The sequence below is a fragment of the Corythoichthys intestinalis genome, chromosome 11 (assembly GCF_030265065.1).
Source record: "Corythoichthys intestinalis isolate RoL2023-P3 chromosome 11, ASM3026506v1, whole genome shotgun sequence".
Classification (NCBI taxonomy): Eukaryota; Metazoa; Chordata; class Actinopteri; order Syngnathiformes; family Syngnathidae; genus Corythoichthys; species Corythoichthys intestinalis.
In genome coordinates, this window is record NC_080405.1 from 54,408,748 (window position 1) to 54,434,133 (window position 25,386).

General features: G+C 40.8%; 1 protein-coding gene across 1 annotated transcript; it reads right to left on the minus strand.

The window, feature by feature from the left end:
* Window positions 1–1,180: 1,180 nt before the first annotated feature.
* slc26a2 (solute carrier family 26 member 2) lies at window positions 1,181–24,504 on the minus strand. Its single transcript, XM_057851112.1, has 4 exons — window positions 24,372–24,504; window positions 15,432–16,339; window positions 14,788–15,236; window positions 1,181–7,598 (listed from the first exon to the last, which is right to left on the minus strand). The coding sequence occupies exons 2-4, from the start codon at window positions 16,323–16,325 to the stop codon at window positions 6,812–6,814; spliced, it is 2,130 nt and encodes a 709-aa protein (XP_057707095.1). The 5' UTR covers window positions 16,326–16,339; window positions 24,372–24,504; the 3' UTR covers window positions 1,181–6,811.
* Between the last annotated feature and the right edge of the window lie 882 nt (window positions 24,505–25,386).

The following is a 25,386-nucleotide window of genomic DNA, read 5'->3' on the forward strand; positions in this document are numbered from 1 at the left end:
ATGAAATAGCTAGCAAACATTTTTGCTAGGAGCTTGGGTAGTCATTAGATAACATCTGTAGACTGAGCTGGAACCTAACAAACTACTTACACTTAAGCGCCACTAGGGCGCGACAAATGATTACAAATAAAGACGCATTAAGAGGCAATGCCAGCAAATTTATCGTAACGTAGTGTTTTAGAGAGATTGGAACGAATTGGGCGATTTACATGTAAAACGCAATTAATTACATATATGTAAAAACATGATGCAAAAAAGCCATTTGGGTACGAATGAATTCCGTATCTTGAAGTACCAGTGTATCTTTAAAATGAAGATTTTTTATGTACTGATTAGGGCAAGTACATTTTAAAAGAAATAAAGAAAAAAAAATGACACAAACCCCAGTACTGCAAAGCCATTCCTGAGAACTTCCATTACAGTAGATAACATTCAAGCTTTCAGTTCAACTATTTGGACTTGACTTTTAAAATAAATACATAGAAAATCCCTGTTTGTCTTTCTTTTTTATCCCCAACTGGATGTGAACTTCGCTCAACTCGTTGTTTGTTTGGTGAGTGCATCGCCCTGCGCAAACACTGAGATGCAGGAATCGACCTGCGGCGCTTGACGTAAAAAAGGGAACTCCTGTTTAAGTCAACATGTGCAAACAATAAATATCACATTTCAGTAAACGAATGCTCATTTGGACGTCAGTAACTCATCTGTTATGCTACTTTGGCTTTGAATGTAAAGCTTTTGGCATTGTCAAAAAATGTTGAGTCATTCCAACATAAATTTCCGGGTAAAATTTCCCATCTTGTGGACTGGAGGTTGTTAAAAAAATCTTTAAACATTTTTTTGCGGTTATATTTTGCCAGTGATGGGTGTGGTGAGTAAATAATGCATCACTGCCGCGTCACAGCAGTACCCATTTGTGAACATGACTGCCTGGCGAAAGATACAGTCATGTGAAAAAATTAAGACACTCCATTAAATATTCAGTTCCTTATTAAGAAATGTGATCTTGTTTTTCTCAATATCTGAAAAAGAAAGTGATTTAATAGCATGTAAACAAAAATTAACATGGTTTTACTCATTAAACCAAATTTATCAACAAAACTGCATATTCTAACTGAGGAAAAAGTTAGGGCACCCTCTTCGGCTGAAATAACTTCAGTGAGACACTTTTTGTAGCCATCTACTAGTCTTTGACATCAGTCTGAAGAAAGTTTGCAGAATACCCATAAGCTGTGAGATGTTTGAGGGTTTTCTTGCATGTACAGCCAGTTTCAAGTCAACCACAGCACCTCAATGGGATTATCTGGGCTTTGACTAGGCCATTCCAGGACTCTTCTTCCTTTTGTATGTTTTGGTTTCATTGTCATGTTGCAGGGTCCAGTTTTTTCACAAATGATCTCACATGTTCCTCTAGCACTCTCTGATACATGATAGAATTCATAGTGGCTTCTATGATGGTGAGCTGGCCAGGTCCTGGCGTAGCAAAGCATCCCCAAACCAAGACACTTCCCCCTCCCAGCTTTACAGTTGGTATGAGGTTCTTTTCCTGGAATGCTGTATTGGGTTCACGCCAAATATGTCCTCTGTTGTGGTGTCCAAATAATTCAATTTAGATTCATCCGTCCAAAGAACATTATTCCACAAGTCCTGGTCTTTGTCTAGATTCACTCTGGCAAACTTCAGTCTGGCCTTCATGTTCTTCTTGGAGAGGAAAGGTTTCCTCCTTGCACAACTCCCATGAAGGTTTAACTTGTGAAGTGTCTTTATGATTGTAAATGGTAAATGTTGTACTTATATAGCGCTTTTCCACCTTTCAAGGCGCTCAAAGCGCTTTACACTATCTCACCATCCACCTACTGGTGACGCAGCACCAGGAGCAACGTGGGGTTCAGTGTCTTGTCACTTAGACGAGTTCATCAGGGTGGAGAATTGAACCCACAACCTCTGGGTTGGGGGACAACTACTCTACCACTGAGCCACCCCATTGTAGAGGCATCCACCTTCACATCAACAGTAGCAAGAGCCTACTGTAGGTCCCGTGATTAAATCTTAGGGGGTTTGGAGAGACTTCTTAGTAGGACTAGCTGTTAGAGATCCCCATTATTCAGCGCATCAATTGAACGTTAGAGATGTCATCTTTGGTGGGGTGGAATTTGTCAATGATCAACCAGCACACCACATCATCAGTTGCTTGCCTCAGACATCATAGGGTGTTTCGGCCATTTACAACAAGACATCCTCTGCTGAGGATGGCCCACCACAGAATAATCAGACCCAGGTGTGTGGTTTTCGGTGGCACCACAGTCATTTGGCAGCCCATGTTGCATCTTTACGTTTCAGCCACAACCAGTGACTGCTCCGTTCTGCTGTAGTGGCAAGTTCTTTAATTGCCTTCCGTTGGGCCTGAGCTCTGATCCCTACTTCCTTCAGAAGCTTTGTGGTGGACCTGGCTACAAAGCCTCTACAACAGACCTCCACTGGACACACCTTCACATTCAAGCCCCTCCTTTCTGCCTCATCTTCTAGATCGGCATATCGCAATCTCTTCCGTTCAAATGCTTCATCGATGGCATCTTCCCATGGGACGGTCAGTTCAACGATGAAGACATGCCAGCAAGGCTAGGACCAGAGGACTATGTCAGGGCGCAGGTTGGTCGCTGCAATTTAAGATGGGAAGGTGAGCCTCTGCCGGAGGTCCACTGGCATTTCCCAATCCCGGGCTACATCCAGTGGGCCTGGATCCAGAGCAGATGTCTTGGTCCTTCTTTTCTCCCCTTCCCGAATGAGAGATGTTTTTCACGGGAAGGTAGGTTGGGGTTTAGAGGCATGGTATTCGTGGTTACCCTCCTGCTCTCAAGTTCGGCAGCCAGGTACTTCAACACTTGATTGTTGTGCCAGGTGTATCTCCCCTGCGTTAGGCTGGTCTTGCAACCCACTAAACCCATTCTTTTAGCGTCTTGCGGCCTGCTCTCAGGGTATACTTGCTTAGACAGCCAGACTTGGCCATGTTGGTAGTTGTTCTGAGTGTCCTCCAATGGCGTACCGCAAGCAACACGTCACTTCCGCTCATTAATATTCATGACATTAGCTACTGTTACTAAGTAGGGACAAGCCACCGTTTGTCCCTAATAGGAAATGAATGGAAATCGTGTACGAAGGAGATGTTTATAGAGCTAAACCTACCAATTCTCTCCGAAAATGATGTGCCTGGTGCCAAATTGACTGGCAAAGATGTGGAAGAACATAAAAATGTTCAGTTAAAGAGATGGCTTTAGTGTCGAAGGCTGAAAAAGACCAAACCAGCCGACCTAAGCATAGCTTTAGCTTTGTTTATCGACGCGACTCACAACGACATTCTACTGTTTCAACAAGCTATCCTTTACCATCAGCAATGTCTTTCTTATATATCCTCTGGTTGTCCTACGTCTCTTACCGTTCTTGAGGGTAATTTAGTTAGCTTTGTGTAGCGATCGCAAATGCTACTCAGTGACAGCCAACGAACACTTCATTTTTTCATTGATAACACATCTTAATCCTATAATTTATTTACACTTCCCCCTTACTAAAGTTGTTTTTTTTATATATATATAACAAAAACAGTAACAGTGGCAGTCAGATACCATTGTAATTCTTTTCAGGTCATTCATTGTCAGACAGAAGCAGTACGGCACAACGTTACGCAAAAAAATAAGTTAAAAATATAAAAATGGCTTACCACTTTGTCCTCTGAAAGACCATGCCAACCCAACATAATGTTTACTGCATATGAAACATGAATGGATTCGCCGAGCTGGTGTTAAAGTCTGCGCAAGTTGATTCAGTCTTCGAATTTTTTCCTCTCGAGTTTTTGGTTTCCGGAAACGTATGAAGAAAACGTCCTTCATGTGTCGTAATGTCTAGAGTCATTTCTACAAGTTCCAAAAAAGCAATGCGTGATCGGCATGTTCGGTTTTGAAAGATTACCAGAGAAAAGTAGCACTAATTACGTTGTGTCAATGCGAGGGCGGGTCTATAATGTCCCACTTCGGCTTTACGATGCGACGTCACGGTCTAAAAATAGCCTGCGTGTGGTACACCATTGTAGACTATATTCCAGACAGTGGAATGGCTGATTTTATATTCTTTTGAAATCCCTTACTAGACTCATAAGAGTCTACAATCTTCTTTCTCATGGTCTCAGACAGCTCCTTTGATCTCACCATGGCGTTTTCACTCACTTCAACAGTCAGTCACTGTTGAACGTATTCTGTGTTAAAGGGTATGAAAACGCAAAGGGGGTGTGAGACATCAATAGAACTGTTATGTGGCAAGATAACAATATTGATAAAGTTAACAAAAAAATCAATCACATTAATGAGCAATTATCGAAAATAGATCCAAAATGACGAACATTTCCGAAAGTGTTCCGGAAACAGCCGAATGGGGCGGAGACGTCATAACAAGGAAACAAAAGGTCGAGGCGGGTGCCATCGTTGTTTATCGACGAGAGAGTTGCGTTCGTGTTTTATCAAAAAATCGCTAAAATGGTTCAAACCTGTCATGCTATGTGGTTTACAAATAGCCATTTGTCGCAATGTAGTACCCATGAGTTCCCGAACGCGAGAAAAAGAGCTGGACTACGCAGACAATGAGTAAAGTTCGTCAGTGCTAAGAGGGCTAATTTTGCAATTTTACAGGGAAACGGGAACCTGACGAGCCAGAAGATATGCCTACAACCTCAAAGAAAACAAAATTTATGCTACTTCCCAATCACTAAAGACCCACGAACTGCGAAGGAGTGAATTTGTGACACGTATGTGAACAAATCGAGTGATTCGAGCATGTCTGTGGAACAGGAATATCAACTTGTAGAGATCGCAAATCACGGCGACTTAAACATACATTTGAGACAACAACTCTACCGAAGTTCTGGATTAAAGTCATTTCGGAATATCCCGACATCGCTAGGAGCGTGCTGAAAACTGCTACAATTTCCAAAATCGTGTATTTGTGATGCTAGCTTCTCTCACTCTCCCATCGTCTCAACGAAACAAACTCAGCCCTCCCACTGATTCAGCGGGTGAGTTGTATTTTTTCCCTGCACTTAACACGACGGGGCTAAAAACAAATGCTATTTTATATTTGCTGTATTTTTCTGCCGCACATTGCCGGTCTTCTGACAAAGTTGACATGCGCGTAACGTTTAAAAGGACCGCAAATGCAGCGATTCCTAACGACACACTAAAAAATTTTCTTTAAAGAAAGGAATATTAACTTACGTTTGCCATGTTTGGCGCACACAACAACTGCACGTAGCCCTCTCACTTAACGACTTCGCCGTGTCGTTAAGCGTTAATTTACGCCACTTCCGTGTTGCACATGTATGTTTGTGATGTAAATAGTTTTTTAGCACCATTGGATAACATTGAGAGTCCAACTGAATATAAAAGTGGGACACCGGTCCGTGAACAAAAGACCCAAATCACACCGGTCCATGGTGCAAAAAAGGTTGGGGACCCCCTGCTCTAATCCCATTCATATTTGTGTCGGTTGGCAGAGCGAAACCGATGATAGCATATTAAATGACAATTATTCTATACATTACTTTATTTTGCGGTCACGGTGTATCAGCTTCACAAAAAGAAATGCAAAACATACCATTTGGTGTTTCCCACACGAACTGTTGTCGGGGTTTCATCAGTGTGATTGCTCCCCTCAATGATCCTTTCATTAGGCTGCATTGGCTTTCGTTTGGGCTCAAACTGATAACCCAAAACACCAAAGAAAGGTTCATAACTCTCCTCGTCACCATTAGAAGAATGTTCATTTCGTTGGATTCGTCGCTGCAAATAGAAACAAAATTGTCCGCCATCATCGCCGCCATTCAGTACTAAGCACTGAGCCGGCTGTTTCCCGAAAGTGACGTCACGCACACAATATGCTAGATTTCCGGCATCTCGGGGGCGGGTCCTTTTAGCTTGACAATCGACCTAATTTCTATCATTTTCTTGGTGTTGCGATGTGTGTAAATACACAAAGTGGCATGATATGAATTCAAAAGGCATGCGTTGATGGATAAATGATGGAATATTAGCATTTCCCCAGGTGTTGTCATACCCTTTAAGGAGTAGGGCAAACTTTCTTCAGACCGATGTCAAAGACTGGTAGATGACTACAAAAAGCGTCTCACTGAAGTTATTTCAGCCAAAGGGGTAACACTAGCGATTAAGTGGTTGGGTGTCCTAACTTTTTCCTCAGTTGGAATATGCATTTTTGTTGATAACTTTGGTTTAATGAGTAAAACAATGTTAATTTTTGTTGTTTAACTGCCATTAAATCACTTTCTTTTCCAGAGATTAAGAAAAACAAGATCAGACATTGATATTATGTGTACATTTCTCAATGAAGAACTGAATATTTATGGGGTGTCCTAATTTTTTTCACATGACTGTAGTTCTTGTAACTACTGGAGAAGCCTATAGTTATAGAAATTAGGTACTCAGGTTCCTACAGTCCTAAAGTGCCTTATATGTACAGTATGAATGAGCTACAACATGCCTGTCAGGCAGAAAAACACTGCAGGCCGAATTGGATCCCTTGGTGGGGCACGTTTGACACCCTTGAAGTAGGTAACAGAATCAGATTATTTCTAGTCAAGTTGTGTTTCTTTGCAAGGTGTCAGATACCATGACTAATTTACTTATAAGAAAACGACTGCATTACAGTCATGGACTATCAGTGTAAATCCAGCCCCAGAAGGCGAAATCAGTAACTAACGTCATCATAACTAAGGCACAACTGCTTTTTTGTAAACATACCGGGTCAGTAAATCTCAATTTTTGGTGCTGTAATCCCCATTTTGCGCCAACGCGTGCTGAACGTGATGGACGGCATCTGTGATGGTGAAGAAGGTCAAGCCATCATCTTCTCCCTCTTTTTCCGGGAGATACCCACCTCGTCGGAGAGCATCCAGGACGGTTGTGTTGCACTGAGCCAGGACCAGCGCCACCCCCAGCTCACGGTAATCTTTGCGCACTTCTATCAGGGCGTTAACACCAGCGCTGTCCAGAAACAAGACGGCGCTACAGTCCAGTACTAAACTGTGTAAAGGTTCATGGTCCGGGATAAGTGTGATGCCAGTGGTACTCTCGCCGTCCTCTTTGGTAGCTGATTCCTGCGCGGCCTTCCGCTGTTTTAGCTTCTTCTCAAACTTGACCCGCCGCATTTTCTCCCGCACCGGGTCGAGACCCACATGCTGATACAAAGACTTCTTAAAAAGACTCTGGTTGGCATAGTAGATGGGCGCCGGGTACCTGAAGACGGCCACGCCCGGGTGTGACCGAAGGCCGCGGTAAGCCGACAGCACATCGTAGTGATCCCTGTCAACCGTTCGACCCAGCTTGAGCGCTTGAGCCCACTGCGTCCGGCCAAGTACGCAGAAGGCGGACACAAGGACGCCTACCAGGAGGCCTAGCTCCGTGTTGACCAGTGCCGAAGTGGCCATGGTGATTAACCAGATGGCTGCGTCCACGCGGTTGGCGCGCCACATCCGGGGAACCTCGGCAAACTTGCGCAGGGCACCGCGAAGGTTGACCACAATGATGACGGCCAGCACGCACCTTAAAGGGAAGACGGAGTTGCTTGAAAGGGTTACCGGGAATAAACAGGTGGGTAGAGTAGCCAAAAACTTTAGACAACTAAACAAGATCCCCCCAGAATTGATAAATCTAAATTCAAGACTTTTAAGACCTTTTTTAATGCCATTTCAACTGAAAATTAATACTTTTCTCGCACCCATTATTTAGATCATATTGAATCATATTAAATAAATAAAGCACTGAACATCAAATTTAACCTCAATTACTAAGTGTGTTTGACAAAAGAATGCACAAATATTGAAGATACAATTAAAACACATTTAAAGTAACATTATAGAGTCTGTCAGAATTTTTTTAAACACACACACACACACACAATAATTATGGACAAAAAGAGGAGGAGGACAGGACTCAGACCAGCCACCTTCTGTAACAGGCTAGCCGCTAGTGCACCTGCCAAGACCCCAGTGAATATGGCTAACTCTCGAGTTAAAACGGCGAAATTCACATTCATTCGAAAGGCAAACCGAAATGTTTAAGCAGGTCCACTGCCTTCTCATGACCCATAAACTGCAACCTAAAGTATCTGGATGTAACTGGAGCCCCTATCACATACTCCAAAACAACGGGAATATATATCCGTGCAGCAGTTGTGTGTGAAAACAACATGGGAAGCAGTGTGCGTGAAAGCAGGCGTTAAATTCCCGGGTCACAGCAGATGGCTGATGACTTAAATATCATAGCGGCGACCGATGTAACTTCCTCCCTCTTCGCCGTAAGAGGAAAAGCGGTAAACACATCGCAAATATAAACATAGCAAGCTGGAAACAGCTAAATTAAACTGAAAACATGACCAAAATTAAAATGTCAATTATTACATCGGGCCGGGCCAGGGTTCTTTCTCGCTAACTTTTTGAAATAACTATATATTAACGATGTATGAATGATAAACTAAGGAATACTTGTTTTAAAATAAATAATATGGATAAAAAAAAGAAGGCGCTGTATGGTCATTGCAGGGCCAGAGCGTGCCTATACGCCCTTTTTAATCTTCCCCTCTGCAAGTCCGCAAAACCGCATCTGTTTTATTCAAAAAACTTTTCCAGCGTTATTTCGTTGTGTAAATAAATTTATAATGATCATAAAAATATGTAGTCTATTTAAACATTAAGAAAATGTCCGTTTTTTTTCTGCCAACTGAGAATTCGTTACATGTTCGTTTTATGCAGACATCGTCACAAATGTTATCAGACAAAACGAGGGTCGGGCTTTAATACCCGTGGACCAGTTCGGGTCGGGCTGGATTTTTTTAGGCCCAATTTTACCTCTATCTTAAAGTCTTGATGAGCTTAAATTGGCTGCAGTTACGAAGTCGGGAATGCTCCCTCCGGAAAAAAACACGATTTGACCAACATTATGTTTAACAAACTTTTCCAGTGTTATTTCATTGTGTAAATGCATTTATAATGATCATAAAAATATGTAGACTATTTAAACATTAAGAGAATGTGCGGGGTTTTTTCTGCCAACTGAAATTTCGTTACAAAAGACAGTTACGAAATCGGGAACGCTCCCTCTGGAACAAAACGCAATATGACCAACATTGTGACAGCCGATGCCGACCAAAAATAACGTAATATCCTAAACAGATCACCAATGGACTCATTTGAAGTATATGAATGGTGGTCTGCTTTGGTGTTCAGAATCCACAAAACTTCTGCCTGTAGGGTTTTCGTTCCACCGACAAACGTACGCATTCCCGATGCAGAGGTGGATGGATTCTCCGTTTTACCGGTTGTGGTGGCTTGGCACGCATGAGTTGCATTTCGATTTGTCGTGCAGTGCATCGTAAAAATTCTATGCGTCATCTTCGTTATGGATTAAAAAAAAAAAAAAAAAAAAACTTCATCACGGATATAATTTAGGTTGCACTGAGATGTTCTTGAAAATTAAGACCACGGTGAAAAAATTCCAGACTTACAAAATTTTATATTTTTAATACCTTTAATAATGGAAAACTAAATTAAATGCTTTTTTAATACTTTTAATACCCCGCGGGTACCATGTAAGATGATGTCACTACTTCAGAATAGAGATCGACCAATATGAGTTTTTCAGGAACGGTACCGATATTCGAATATTACTAGTTAGAGGGGCTGATAACTGATTTTGGGAGCAGATATTCATTTGCAGGTGGTGTAAGGTATAAAAATTGGTGTAAAAAAACATCAAAAATCATTAGCTTTAACAAGCAAAACTCACAGTCCACTGCTGACCAAGAAAAGCAGCAGGAGGGAGAGTTAGGCAGTACAAGCATTAAGCAGGAAAACAAATATTTATATTTTTAGGGCTGTAGCTATCGATTCTTTTAGTAGTCGTTTAATCGATGTACTAGTTAGTTCGAATAATCGAGTAATCGGATAGGGAACATGAAAAATCAAAATACCTAAGTTGAGCCTCAAACGGTATGAAAAAATTAGGGCTGTCAAAATTATCGCGTTAACGGGCGGTAATTTTTTAAAATTAATCACGTTAAAATATTTTACGCAATTAACGCACATGTCCCGCTCAAACAGATTAAAATGACAGCCAAGTGTCATGTCCACTTGTTACTTGTGTTTTTTTTGTCTCCCCCTGCTGGCGCTTTGGTGCGACTGATTTTATGGGTTTAAGCACCATGTGTAATTATTGACATCAACAACGGCGAGCAACTCGTTTTTTTTTTTTTGATTGAAAATTTTTCAAATTTTATTGAGACGAAAACATTAAGAGGGGTTTTAATATAAAATTTCTATAATTTGTACTAACATTTATCTTTTAAGAAATAAAAGTCTTTCTATCCATGGATCGCGTTAACAGAATGTTAATGTTAATGCCATCTTGTTGATTTATTGTTATGATAAACAAATATAGCACTAATGTACAGTATGTTGAATGTATATATCCGTTTTGCGTCTTATCTTTCCATTCCAACAATAATTTACAGAAAAATATGGCATATTTTATAGATGGTTTGAATTGCGATTAATTACAATTAATTAATTTTTAAGCTGTGATTAACTCGATTAAAAATTTTAATCGTTTGAAAGCCCTAGAAAAAAATAAAGATTTACGTACAACAAAACGACAATTGGCTAACTTTCATAGCAAAAGTCCACTAGCTTAAATGCTATCGTTTTTTGTTTTTTTTACAATGCTCTAACAATTGGTTCAGACACATTTCCCGCACATAACAGCTAAATATACAGTGCCCTCCATAATTATTGGCACCCCTGGTTAAGATGTGTTTCTTGGCTTCTAATATTTTTTTTAATTCAAATTATATGGGACATTAATGGAAAAAAAGAGAAAAATCCAACCTTCAATACAAGTGCATTTATTCAGTGGGAAAAAAATCTCACATAAATAAATAGTTACAACGGTCCCAGTTGAAGCCTGGAACCGTGTGCTTTGGTCAGATGAGACCAAGATTGAGCTTTTTGGCAACAAATACTCTAAGTGGGTCTGGCGTGCCACAAAAGATGTGCATGCTGAAAAGCACCTCATACCCACTGTGAAGTATGGGGGTGGGTCAGTGATGCTGTGGGGCTGTTTTGCTTCCAAAGGCCCTGGGAACCTTGTTAGGGTGCATTGCATTATGAATGCTTTGAAATACCAGGACATTTTAAATCAAAATCTGTTGCCCTCTGCCCGAAAGCTGAAGATGGGTCTTCACTGGGTCTTTCAGCAAGACAATGACCCTAAACATATGGCCAAATCTACACAGAAATGGTTCACCAGACACAAAATCAAGCTCTTCCCATGGCCATTTCAGTCCCCAGACCTTGTTTTGTAGGCAAAAGGGGGTTGTACAAAGTATTAACACCAGGGGTGCTAATAATTGTGACACACATTATTTGATGTCAAATAATTATTTCTTTATATGGGATTTTTTCCCCACTGAATAAATGCACTTGTATTGAAGGTTGGATTTTTCTCTTTTTGTCGATTAAAGTCCCATATTATTTGAATTAAAAAAAAATATTAGAAGCTAAAAAACACATCTTAACCAGGGGTGCCAATAATTATGGAGGTCACTGTATTTTTAGGGCTGCAGCTATCGATTATTTTAGTAGTCGTTTAATCGATGTACTAGTTAGTTCGAACAATCGAGTAATCGGATAGGGAACATGAAAAATTAAAATACCTGAGTTGAGCCTCAAACGGTATGAAAAAATTAGGGATGTCAAAATTATCGCGTTAACCGGCGGTAATTAAATTTTTTAATTAATCACGTTAAAATGTTCGACGCAATTAACGCACATGCCCCGCTCAAACAGATTAAAATGACAGCCAAGTGTCATGTCCACTTGTTACTTGCGTTTTTTGTCTCCCTCTGCTGGCGCTTTGGTGTGACTGATTTAATGGGTTTAAAGTGTATGTGACACGAAAAAGCATGTTTATTTCATAATACATGCGGTATTTTATGCTCCTGAATGATATGGACCGCTTGGATGTGTGTGGAAGCGATCACTATATTTATTTAGTTTTTTTAATCCCGCGCCATGAAAATGAGTGACTTCCGGCTTCGGTCTTGCATTGAGGAGGAGGGCGTTGTGACGTGTACAGGAGAAGGACTCTTCACTATACAGCCTACTGTTGTGTATGAGGAGTAAGGATTCAGCTGATTTTTCGGATTAATATGTTTATTTTTCGCGTCGCGCCAGCCAAACGGCTGCAGAAAAATCTTGCTGTATGAGGGAGAGGCGTGTGCGCCTTTTTGGAGTTTCAAAAGGTTCCCATTCACCGTGGATATTGGCCAAAACAAGCCCTACCACTGTGGGACCATTGGACTTACGAGGACGTGAGTAAATATTTTGTTTTGTACTATGTTAAATACGAATACAGCGATTACAAAGTAAACACTACAAACTCTCTTTAAATAAAGGACTACTTAAGTTTGATCATTGATAGGCATCTAAAAAGCTCTCCTCATGCACATTAGCTGCACGTTAGCTGCACAACAACTGCAGCCGCCCTTCTCCGGGGAACGAGCTGTAAATCGCTCTCCGCCGGGCGGTTTGCCGATCCGCGAAGACAGTCGACAACCCAGTCGTCATGTCAAATAATCCGGGTGAGTTATGTGTGATTTTCCGCTTCGAAGACTTTGAAATATCACTCGGTTCGGGTTAGCATGTCGGCTAGCTGTCACGCCTCTTGGTTTGTTTCATTCTCCGAAGCCGGGGAAGGGAAATGACATATATCCGATTTAGGTGGCATAAAATATCGTTCGGGAGGTGCGACAGTAAAGGTGAAGTCGACAGTTTTGACCATTATGGAGTAATTTTGCCATGTCGTCCTGAATAAGTGTATTTTTATTATTTCATATTCCATTTAGCGCAAGACTCTTATTTGGCATGACCATGCCATTTATTTAGCAATTGGGGAAAATACTTGGATAAAAAGAATATCCTGTAAAAATATTGAAGTAAAAAGATATAAACAATGACATTTTGCGGCTCTCTTCGTCGCATTTTCCTCGTTCTGAATAATTCCCCCTCAATGGGCTGAATAGTAAAACCGATGAGTCCAGTCTCCCACTGACGTCATCCACCTGTTGGAGACGCTAGAGCCTTATAATGGTAGGCGTGGCTAACCGGCAGATTAAAAGACTAATTTCTCGTCATCTGCGCTTTGCTAAATCGTTGTATATAGTCGAATCGTCTCAAAAAATGATTCAAATTCATATAATAATGCTATTTAAGACTTTCTTTCTCCTGTCGTATGCTCTTTAAGCACCATGTGTAATTACTGACATCAACAACGGCGAGCTACTAGTTTATTTTTTGTTAGAAAATTTTACAAATTTTATTAAGACGAAAACATTAAGAGGGGTTTTAATATAAAATTTCTATAACTTGTACTAACATTTATCTTTTAAGAAATAAGTCTTTCTATCCATGGATCGCTTTAACAGAATGTTAATGTTAATGCCATCTTGTTGATTTATTGTTATGATAAACAAATACAGCACTTATGTACAGTATGTTGAATGTATATATCCGTTTGTGTCTTATCTTTCCATTCCAACAATAATTTACTGAAAAATATGGCATATTTTATAGACGCTTTGAATTGCGATTAATTACGATTAATTAATTTTTAAGCTGTGATTAACTCGATTAAAAATTTTAATCGTTTGACAGCCCTAGAAAAAATAAATAGGGATTTACGTACAACAAAACGACAATTGGCTAACTTTCATAGCAAAAGTCCACTAGCTTAAATGCTATAAAATGCTGACATTTTTTTTTTTACAATGCTCTTAACAATTGGTTCAGACACATTTCCCGCACTTAACAGCTAAATATACTTATAAACTAAATTAGTGCTGAAACGACTAATCGATTAACTCGAGTATTCGATTAGAGAAAAATATTCGAATAACATTTTGTTGCTTCGAGGATTCGTTTTATTAAAGTGGCAATGTAATGGTTTATTTCGAAAGTGTTTGCATTTAGTTTTATTGATTAGGGTGGATACACTGCCCTCTGGTCTGCCTTTTTTCACATGGCTGAATCCAACTGCTCCCTGTTAAGACAAACGTAAGCTAAGTTTTGTTTGAGCTAATGTTTTTTTTTTAATGCATTCATAATTTAGTTTATAGGTATATTTAGCCATTTTTTGTGAGAATATGTGTCTGAACAATTTGTTAAGAGCATTGCAAAAAAACACTAGTATTTTATAGCATTTAAGCTAGCGGACTTTTTTTATGTAAGTTAGCCAATTGTTCTTTTGTTGTACATATATTCTCATTTAAAAAAAAAAAAATATATATATATATATATATATATATACTGTATATATATACCATTTGAGGCTCAGCTCAGGTATTTTAATTTTTCATGTTCCTTATCCAATTAATCTATTATTTGAACTAACTAGCCCATCGATTAATCGACTACTAAAATATTCGATAGCTGCAGCCCTAAACTAAATTACGAATGCATTAAAAAAAAAAAAAAACATTAGCTCAAACAAAAACTTTGCTTATGTTGGTCTTAACAGGGAGCAGCTGGATTCACCCATGTGAAGCGAGGCAGAGTAGCGTTTCTTCAAAAATCTACTCAAGTAAAAGTAAAAATTATGGGAGTAAAACTACTCGTAGAAGTAAATTTTTCTCAAGAATTTACTCGTGTTAATGTAATGCTATTAGAAAATCTTTACTTACTTCTGGAGAGAATAGAACAGTGGCGCAATCACTAGCAGCACCAGTAGCAGCACCACGGCACTAACCAGGCCCGAAACCTGTGTCTGGCAACCCGTCGACTCCTTGACCAGCGTCTTGGTCAGGGCGGCGCTTGTGGTGAAACACCGAAAGAAGGACGGCAGGATGTTGCAGAAACCGATGGCATACATCTCTTGGTTGGCGTCCACTCGGTAACCGTGCTTCTTGGCGAACATCTCCGACAGGGACACGGTTATGGCGAATCCCACCAAAGCGATGGAGAAGGCGTCCACCGCCACACTGGGAATGAGCGACCAATCTGGCAACTGCGGTGGCAGGAATCCTGTCGGGATCTCGCCGGCGACATCCGAGGCGTAGTTGGCATTGAAGCGACCGAAGTGAGACGCCAGTGTCGCGATGATGACCACAAAGAGCTCGAAGGGAATTGGAGCCTAGAAAGACCCAACAGAGATGCACAGTACCTGTCTGAGTTCGAGATGGATATCTGTCAGAGAACCAGGTAATGCACACATGTACTATTGATGGTCAATTTTCACAAAATTGGGCCTAAATCTATCAAATTGTGGTTCAAAAATGCTTAGGATTTTCTCCACAAATAAATTGAAGTGTCAGAGTAAATCACCAACCTTCAACTCGGCTTTGAAGCGGCCATTGAGCTCCTTGGCGGGCAGCAACAGCAACAAGCATACCAGGCTAGTAATCAGATCACAGATGTTGGTGTGCCCCAGGTTGGCCAGCAGGCTATACCAAGTCTTGAAGAGCGTGAACCATCCCTGTGGCCGGCGGATCTTTAACCCTAGCAGATACTTGACTTGCGAGGTGAGAATGGTGAGCGAAGCCCCTGTGGCGAAACCACTGAGCAGCGAGTCCGACAGGTAGACGGACACGAATCCCACCTGGAAGATACCCATCAGCACTTGGTACACCCCTGCAGTGAAGGTAACCGTTGCCCCGACGGTGATAGCGTAGCAGCTTCTGTCACACGTCTCCGCCACGCTATTGTTGCCGTCCATCTGTGCGACACTTCTGTTGCTGCCTATGCCCTCTGTGAGATACCCAGCCAAGGCCAACTCCCTTTCCACGACCTGACCCACCAGCAGGCAGAGCACCCCGAAAATGCCCACAGAGATATGTCTTGAGGTGCCCAGCAGGGTGTAGATGATGGAGGCAAAGAATGAGGTGTAGAGCCCGTAAATGGGATCCTGGCCCGCTAATAGGGAATACGCGATGGACTGAGGTACCAATAGTATTCCCACGATGAGTCCTGACATGGCATCTCCGAGGAGCCAGTCTCTCAGCTGGTAGCGCGGCAGCCATTTTAAGATAGGGACGAAACCCAGGATCTTGGACTTGATCTTTTGCGGTGAGCACGAGCAGTGTTTTTTAAGGCGACGCAGCAACGCTGATGGACAGCTTTCTCCCATGTCTTCCGGGACCCTTTCCAGGATGAGAGGTTCACGCCGTTCGCTCTTGGCCTTATCCCCAGACGCTGCACAGCAGGCGTCTCCATGAGGCATCATCGAGGACAACAAACCTGTTGGCGTGGCAGAGCAAGTTGTTGATTCAATTAGTGCTGCAACGATTAATCAATTAACTTCGAGCAGAGTGTTAATCTGTGGATATCCATGGATGAAGGTGAGTATTTTTCCTTCATTCAGGAGGGTATCAGTAAAAGGTTGGACCCCCTACATGCGGGGCTGTTTCGTAGCATTGCCGTAGCAACGACGGGCAGTCATCGCTCCAAGTTGGTAAGCTTTGTTGACATCATATGCGTGTTGCACATTTATGCCGTGAGGTGATGTGTTCGTTTTGCATCTGTGGGATGTGTTGTAAGTCCAATTGAATGTAAAGTGCTTAGTTGCCGCCAAGTTTTGTGGCCAAATTGACTGCGTGTGTGTAGAGAGGAGGACTTCTGGGTTGTGCACGCGCGTCCGCGCCCACCACCACCTTTGAGGTTATTGCCTGTGCAATCCACTTGTGTGTTGTTGATTATTGTGCAGTCAGTTTGCATTGTTTTACATTGGCATATGCTGTTAACCACAACCCGAAATTCAGAAGTTTTGACATTTGGCTTAATCTTAGAGTTCGCGGGGTTTAATTGGTCGGTGGAGTTGATTTCCACAAATTCCAAGCAGTTTGTCGGATATTTGTTAGTTTCAGAGCTCCGAAGTGGCTAAGCTAGCGCGAGTCAACGGTGCTAATGTGAAAAATTCTGATATTCCCCTTTAAATTCAATCATCGGAAAGTCAATTACATGTGATGACATTTTTCTGTTGTCATTCTTATGTTGAAGCGGCAAAGGGAGTAAAATGGGTAAAAAGTAACTGATACATTACTTTTGAAGCAACTTAGTTATTTGATAATGAAGTAATCAGTAAAGTAACTAGATGACTTTTTTGAGGCGTAATCAGTAATCAGTAGAGGCGTGCGAAATTTCCGATTCTTAGATTATTCGCGATTCGGCCGTGGAAGATTTGAGAACGATTCACAAACATCCAAATTCCGACTATTGAATTATACCAGGTAAAGCGGAAATAAAACACAGGCAGCGCGGTCTTCAGGACACAATGACGAACGGACCGAGAGTAAATATCATGTCGTATCAACTCATGCCGCTAGATTAAAAAAAAAACAATCATACCTGACTGCGGCCGTCAGCTGCTACAAACAGCGCCCAGTTGCTAGTTGCTACAAACATACGGCAACATACAGCTATGGTAGATATCACATATATCTAGAACTAGATGTGAAGTGACAGACGACGCCCATGTTAGATCACATACCAAGAACTAGATGCGAAATGACAGACTTTTCCGCGTTAGTAAACAGGCGCCATCTTAAAGCAGTAGACTTCTCTAGAAGGCTCTGTTGTAGCGAACCTAATGACTTTTTATCTAAAATTTAAAAAAAAAAAAAAAAATTGGCAAAATCTTGACTTGAATCTATCTTTGAATGATGAAACAGTTTTAAAACTTTCACGTCTAAAGTAGACAGAAGGGAAATTATGGAATAACGGGAGTAATTTTAACAACTTTAACAGTTGATTCACAACATTAAATTAAATGAATGTAGTTTAAAGCCGCCGATACAGAATGGGGACTTGAGTATTTTATTTACTGTTTTTAACGGTTAACTTGATACTGAAATACAGTGGCGCCTCCAGAAATTTTCATAGGGGTGGCCAGATGGGGCACTTAAAATCTTGAGGTGGCCAAAACTAAAAGCTATAATTTCAGGTTTTCATTATATTATTGCAGTAAAAACAACAGGGGAAAACTATCAGAAAGACTTAAGGACACGGCTACTGATATACTTTGGTGTATTGTGTAATAATTGATGTTACTGATGATTTAATGTGCATAGTCCGTAACTGTCCAGTCAACATTTTGAGTTCCTCAACAATTCTGTTTTATTGTGTTATGTATATATTAGGCATAAGGTGTACATTTAACTAGGGCTGTCAAACGATTAAAATTTTTTAATCGAGTTAATCACAGCTTAAAAATTAATTAATCGTAATAAATCGCAATTCAAACCATCACTAAAATATGCCATATTTTTCTGTAAATTATTGTTGGAATGGAAAGATAAGACAAGAATCAAGATGGATATCTACATTCAACATACTGTACATAAGTACTGTATTTGTTTATTATAACAATAAATCCACAAGATGGCATTAACATTATTAACATTCTGTGAAAGGGATCCACGGATAGAAAGACTTGTAATTCTTAAAGGATAAATGTGAGTTTGTATATTGTGACTAAATATTGCCATCTAGTGTATTTGTTGAGCTTTCAGTAAATGATACTGTACCGACTTAACTGTTCTGCCCAAATGCATGATGGGAAGTGGTGCAACCATGACTGTGTGTGGTGGCTGCAAATGCTATCCCTTCTCTGCGTTGAGTACACTACAGGGTGTTAAGAAAAAGATCGACTCCTGTCATTCTTCCCCATGTCGCTTCCCACAATATTTATAGTTGCTGTGGGAGAGATGACAAAGCTTTTGCCAATTAAAAGCACGGCCCCAATGAACGCTTTATCTACTCCACTCACTTGACACTGCCTCTTATCTCTGTATAGAAGTAAAACGACGCCATTGTAGGCTGTTTGCGGCAATGCGTGAATGAGTCGTACTACGAATGCGTTAATTGCGATAAATATTTTCACGTGATTAATTTTTAAAAATTAATTACCGCCCGTTAATGTGATAAATTTGACAGCCCTACATTTAACAAAACAAAATTAATACATTAATTTGGGATGAAATGCATAACTGATGCTACAACAATCTAACGATATACTGGCAAGTGGGGTGGTCAACCAATTTATAGGGGTGGCCATGGCAACCCCTGGCCACCCCCTGGTGGCGCCACTGCTGAAATAGTAGTTTGGTTTAGCCCAGTACTTCTCAAATAGTGGAGCGCGCCCCCCTGGGGGGGCGCAGAGCGATGCCAGGGGGGGCGCATGTGACCTCGGGGAACATGCTTTTTTTTTGTTTTTTTGCCGTACTGGAATAAAGTGTACTTGCACATCCACTCAGTAGGTGGCAGTGGCGCTCTCATTTTCAGAGTGCGCGCAGTATTTTTGAACTAAGGAAGAGCACTCAGCACACACAGAAAAAAGATATGAAGAACAGTGTGCCACCGCCGTTTTCGAAAGCCGTTTTCCGACCGTACTCACTCACGCAGCGACCCACTGTCTTGTCCGGTTCTCACCTCGCCGCCCGAGAAATGCCATTTTCGGCTTGAGATCGTCACGACGACCGCCCTCACCTACGGTTTTACCTCGGTCGCCGAGAATGCGCTTTTTTTGTGCCGTTTGCCTTTTAGCTTTGACTTTTAATACAGTGGGTGATGAGGAAAGACCACTGTTTACTGTGTCTAAAAATAATTATAGCGGACAGCCAGAAGCCAAATCAATTAAGACGCCACTTAAAGACATTAGACCCCAATCTCATTGATAAGCCGCTTGATTGTTTTTCAGTGAAAACGTGCCGAATATTGCCAACAATCGTCCTGCTTTGTCAGTGTTATATCAGTACACCAGTGAGCATTGTTAGCATGCTCATTGCAAAATAACTCCACACCATTGCAAAGGAGGTAAATTCTGTGAGCAGCAAAAATAAAAACTGTCCTGTCCAAGGACTCTCTTTTTTTTTCTTTTATTCAGTTTTGTTTTTTCGGTCAAATTTTTTGGCATATTGTCCTCATGAGTGAATGTTTCTAATCAATTTTAATTTGTTATTATTTACTGATTTTATTACATTTTATTTTTCTGTATCAAATGGTCAAAAATGTACCTTGAGTGTATTTTTTACAGTTTGGATGTGACTTTTTTTTTAATTCAGGCAAATTGATGCACGTCAAGTCTTCTCTGTTACAAACAAAACAATGTTAATAAAGTTATACTTTATTATAAGTTGATCCATGTTACTTTTTTCTTTATTAGAAAAAAAAGGACACAATGTTAGGCAGATGCGTATTTATAATAGTAATTTTATAGACAAATGATACTATTTACAGTGGCGGCAGAGAGTTTGGGGGGCGAAACATTTACGTCTTTCTTGGGGGGCGTGACAGAAAATAATTGAGAAGCACTGGTTTAGCTTGAGAGGATTTTTGAACAATTTTGGAACTAGTGTACAAAAAATTAAAAGTGTTGGTTGTGGTGCATCAATAATCGATTGATAATCGAATCGGAGCCTCTGAATCGTAATCGTAATCGAATCGTTAGGTGCCCAAAGATTCCCACCTCTAGTAATCAGTAATTAAATTACTTTTTCAAGTAATCTGTGACAACAATGGTCAAAGTGTCATTTTGTCAGTGTTGTCCCATGAAAAGATATACTTAAATATCTGCTCAAATGCGAGGGGTGTACTCACTTTTGTGATTGTCACACCCCTAATGTGGACGCAGGGTAATTAGAGGTAAAAACAACGCACACCATTGCTTGAAGAAAGTGCAAAGTATAAAAGAAAGAAAGCTTTCACTAGCCTTAAAGTGCATGTGACATGAAAAAGCATGTTTATTTTATAATACACACGGTATTTTATGCTCCTGAATGATATGGACCGCTTGGATGTGTGTGGAAGCGATCGCTATATTTATTTAATTTTTTGAATCCCGCGCCATAAAAATGAGTGACTTCCGGCTTCGGTCTTGCATTGAGGAGGAGGGCGCTGTGACGTGTACGGGAGAAGGCGTCCTCTTCACTAAACAGCCGGACTGTTGTATATGAGGACTAAGGATTCAGCTGATTTTGCGGATTAATACGTTTATTTTTCACATCACGCCATCAAAACGGCTGCAGAAAAATCTTGCTGTATGAGGGAGAGGCGTGTGCGCCTTTTTGGAGTTTCAAAAGGTTCCCATTCACCGTGGATATTGGCCAAGCCCTACTTCTGTGGAACCATTGGACTTACGAGGAAGTGAGTAAACATCTTGTTTTGTATTATGTCAAATATTAATACAGCGATTACAAAGTAAACACTACAAAGTTTCTTTGAATAAAGGACTACTTATGTTTGATCATTGATAGGCATGTAAAAAGCTCTCCTCGTGCACATTAGCTGCACGTTAGCTGCACAACAACTGCAGCCGCCCTCCTCCAGGGAAGGAACTGTAAATTGCTCTCCGCCGGGCGGTGTGCCGATCCGCAAAGCCAATCGACAACCCAGTCGTCATGTCAAATAAACCGGGGTGGTTAGTGTATGTGTGATTTCGCTTCGAAGACTTTGAAACATCACTCGGTTCGGGTTAGCATGTTGGCTAGCTGTCACGCCTCTTGGTTTGTTTACAGTCTCCGAAGCCGGGGAAGGGAAATGACATATGTCCGCTTTAGGTGTCATAAAATATCGTTCGGGAGGTGCGACAGTAGTCGCAGAAGTCGACAGTTTTGACCATTATGGAGTAATTTTGCCATTTCATATTCCATTTAGCACAAGGCCACGTTATTTGTCACGACCATGCCATTTATTTAGCAACTGGGGAAAAATACTTTGATAAAAAGAATATCCTGTAAAAATATTGAAGAGACTGAAACAATGACATCTTGCGGCTCTCTTCGTCGTGTTTTCCTCGTTGAGAATAATTCCCCCTCCACGGGCTGACTAGTCCTTCTCAAGCCATTTATTTAGCGACTGGGGAAAAATACTTGGATAAAAAGAATATCCTGTAAAAATATTGGAGAAGAGAGACTGAAACAATGACATTTTGCCGCTCTCTTCATCGCGTTTTCCTTGTTCTGAATAATTCCCCCTCAATGGGCTGAATAGTAAAACCGATGAGCCCATTCTCCCGCTGACGTCATCCACCTGTTGGGGACGCTAGAGCCCTATAGACCCTACTCACATGACGTCACAACCACGCCTCCGCGCCATATTGTCCGTCAGCTCGTCGGGTTTAAGCATTACCGCTACGTAAATTCCTCCTATTATGGCGTGTTTTTCTGCTCGTTAACATTAATAATCAAAATGGTGTGGCGGTTGGTTGCAATAACAGAGAAGATAGACAGAGAGACTTGAAGTTCTACCGTATTCCGAGAGACCCGGAGAGGAGAGCGAGATGGACTGCTGCAATACGACGAGAAAACTGGGCACCAAACGATCACCACAGATTATGTAGTAGTCATTTTATATCTGGTAAGATGCATTTAATATATATTTAGAGGGTTTTGGGCTGACAACCACAATTAAGATCATTGCGAGGCTAATCGCCGACAGCATACAGTTTCAAATTCAAGATGCTTATTTCTTCCACCATCATTATTTTTTGAATAATATTTAGCTGGTACCAAGTAAAAGAAGTTAAACAGGTGTGTCCAAACCTTTTGCAAAGGGGGCCAGATTTGGTGTGGTAAAAATGCGGGGGGCTACCTTGGCTGATTTACATAGAACAATATATTTAAACAAATTTTAGCAAGCCCTTCTGTGTGTCACATTTGCTTTATAATTTTTTTAATTCATAATTTCAACAATCTCGTCTTTGTGGCGTTCTCGTTCGACACTCGGGCTCTTGCGAAATACTGCTGCTGAGAAAATAAACTAGCTTCAAGTTGCTATAATTTCTCGCTGCGTATCTTCCCTGTAATGTTGTCGTACATGTCAGCATATCTTGTTCGCTAATATTATCGTGTCACATCGAACTCTTTGAAAACAGCGACTGTCTCTTTGCAAATGAGGCTGACACAGTTGTTGCTGTTTTATTGAAGAAATAGTCCAATATCCATCTATCCTTGAAGCATCGGCCATCGCAGTCAACTTTTTTTTTAATTGATTGTCGCCATTTTAGAAAATTGGAAGGGTCACACGGGGTAATGTTGCTTAGAGAACTGCTCTTAAAGTTTTTCAAACTTTCGTGAGAATAGGCTGATTTTGTGTGGACAAGATAGTTGTAGATATCAGGGTAGCAGATGTCAGGCAGAGAGGGCGAAGACAGCGGGTCGAAAAATATCGATTTAGGCATCAAATATGGATCTGGCGAATGGATAGACTGAAGCTTTTCCACATAACGCCTTTTATGCAACGCATCCAATGAGTTTACAGCGTCTGAAAGCACCGGGGCTTCTATGAATTGTACTATAAATTGCACGACAAATTGAGAATACGGATAAACACTGACGGACAATTGGGCGGCCGGATACAGCGACATGTCATTCTGTGACGTTGGTGAGTAGGGTCTATAATGGTAGGCGTGGCTAACCAGCAGATTAAAAGACTAATTTCTCGTCATCTGCGCGTTGCTAAATTGTTGTATATAGTCAAATCGTCTCAAAATATGATTCTAATTCACATAATAATACTATTTAAGACTTTTTTTCTCCTGTCGTATGCTCTTTAAATATCTGCTCAAATGCGAGGGGTGTACTCACTTTTGTGATTGTCACACCCCTAATGTGGACGCAGGGTAATTAGAGGTAAAAACAACGCGCACCATTGCTTGAAGAAAGTGCAAAGTATGAAAGAAAGAAAGCTTTCACTAGCCTTAACCCCCACTGAGAAGTCATCATATTACATGTCAACTCAGTAGGGTTGCAAGGAAGAATCCACTGGCACTGATTCATACAAAACTCTCATGAAAAATAGCAATGAGAAACATATTTGAAGAAAACTGGTTGCGCAGCATTGTTCGATTTAAATAACTGCCATGACCGAATTCACAAATGTACAAATAAATTAAACCCCCACCCATCAAGAAAGTAATATAGAACGCTTAATGCGTTGCAAATTTTATTCAAAATCATTTTAAGAATGACTCATTCATGAAAACCACCACAAAATTCCGCGCGGTTCTTCCGTGTTGAAGAGATTATTGTTCCGGGCTATATTTAAAAGGTAATTCCGAGGAAATAAGATTAAAGAGAGTAACACCGTACTTCATTTTCATCCTAAAACTGGTCAAGTAAAAAGTAGTCAATATGTTGACTCAAGAATATGAATGAGAGCCTTTGTCAACAAGTCGCCAACGTGTCAAGTCTCTTGAAGAAAGTTCATGTTACAGTTTGTCCACATTGCGAGGAGGCAAAAATGTTTTTCGAATGTTTATTTGCAAGTCACTGACCTGGACTGAGCTATAATTCTTGTCGAGAAGCGTGAAGGAAAAGATCCGTGCGGGTTGACTTCTTACTCCTCCATTCTCTTTCAGACTCATGACATACAGAAGCACTACTGCGTGGTGACGTCACGTGAGAAACGTGAGAAGCGTGTCACATGGGTGAGTAGCTTGAACTACAAAGATAAAGTGTGCAAGAAGAGGTGTCACTCTGAAAGAAAAATAATTTAAAAAATAGTGATCCTTCGTTTTTCGCGGTCCATGGGGACCAGAACCCGCCGCGATAAGTGAACCCAGATAGTAGACCGACGTTGAATAAACATTGATTTTCCATCAAAATCATCAGCATGGTTGGCATTGAAAATTTCGACTGGGACCAATGTTGAATCAACGTTGCAAATACTGATGACACCTGACAGTGACGTTGAAACAACATTGTTTTATGGCGTGTCAGGCAATGGTTGGGTGAACATTGTTTTATAGTTGATAAAATAATGTTGACAAATAGTTGATTTTTGATTGACCGGGAAATATGATAGAAAAGTCATCGAATTATGGATGAGCGGGAATTATGGTCAAAAACTAGTTGTGTTTGTGGTTGAGCGGGAAGACGTATTATGGGGCGCCGTTTGTAAAGCAGCACATGCCGAAAATTACGACATTTTCTCACATTTAGCGCCACGCAGTGTTAAAAATGTGGTGTGAAATGTTTGCAGTCACTTTTTTTTTTGCACATTTACAACATTATTAAGCAACTTAAATATTTATTTTTAAATAATAAGTATTGGATTTGAATGTTTAAATCCAGGACTAAACATTTCTTTAAATCATAAATGTAAGTCATAAATTTATCTACATATATGCAACCGGTGTGTCAGTTGCTCCCCGCGTTCCGCTCCAATCAGGCCGGGACGCGAATCCTCGCGCCACAGCGGCTTCACTCGGCAGGCAAGGTCGGTAACCACTGCGCCAATAAAGCACAAGCCCACAACTTAGCCGTTAGCGTCCTTACATGAAGGAATCG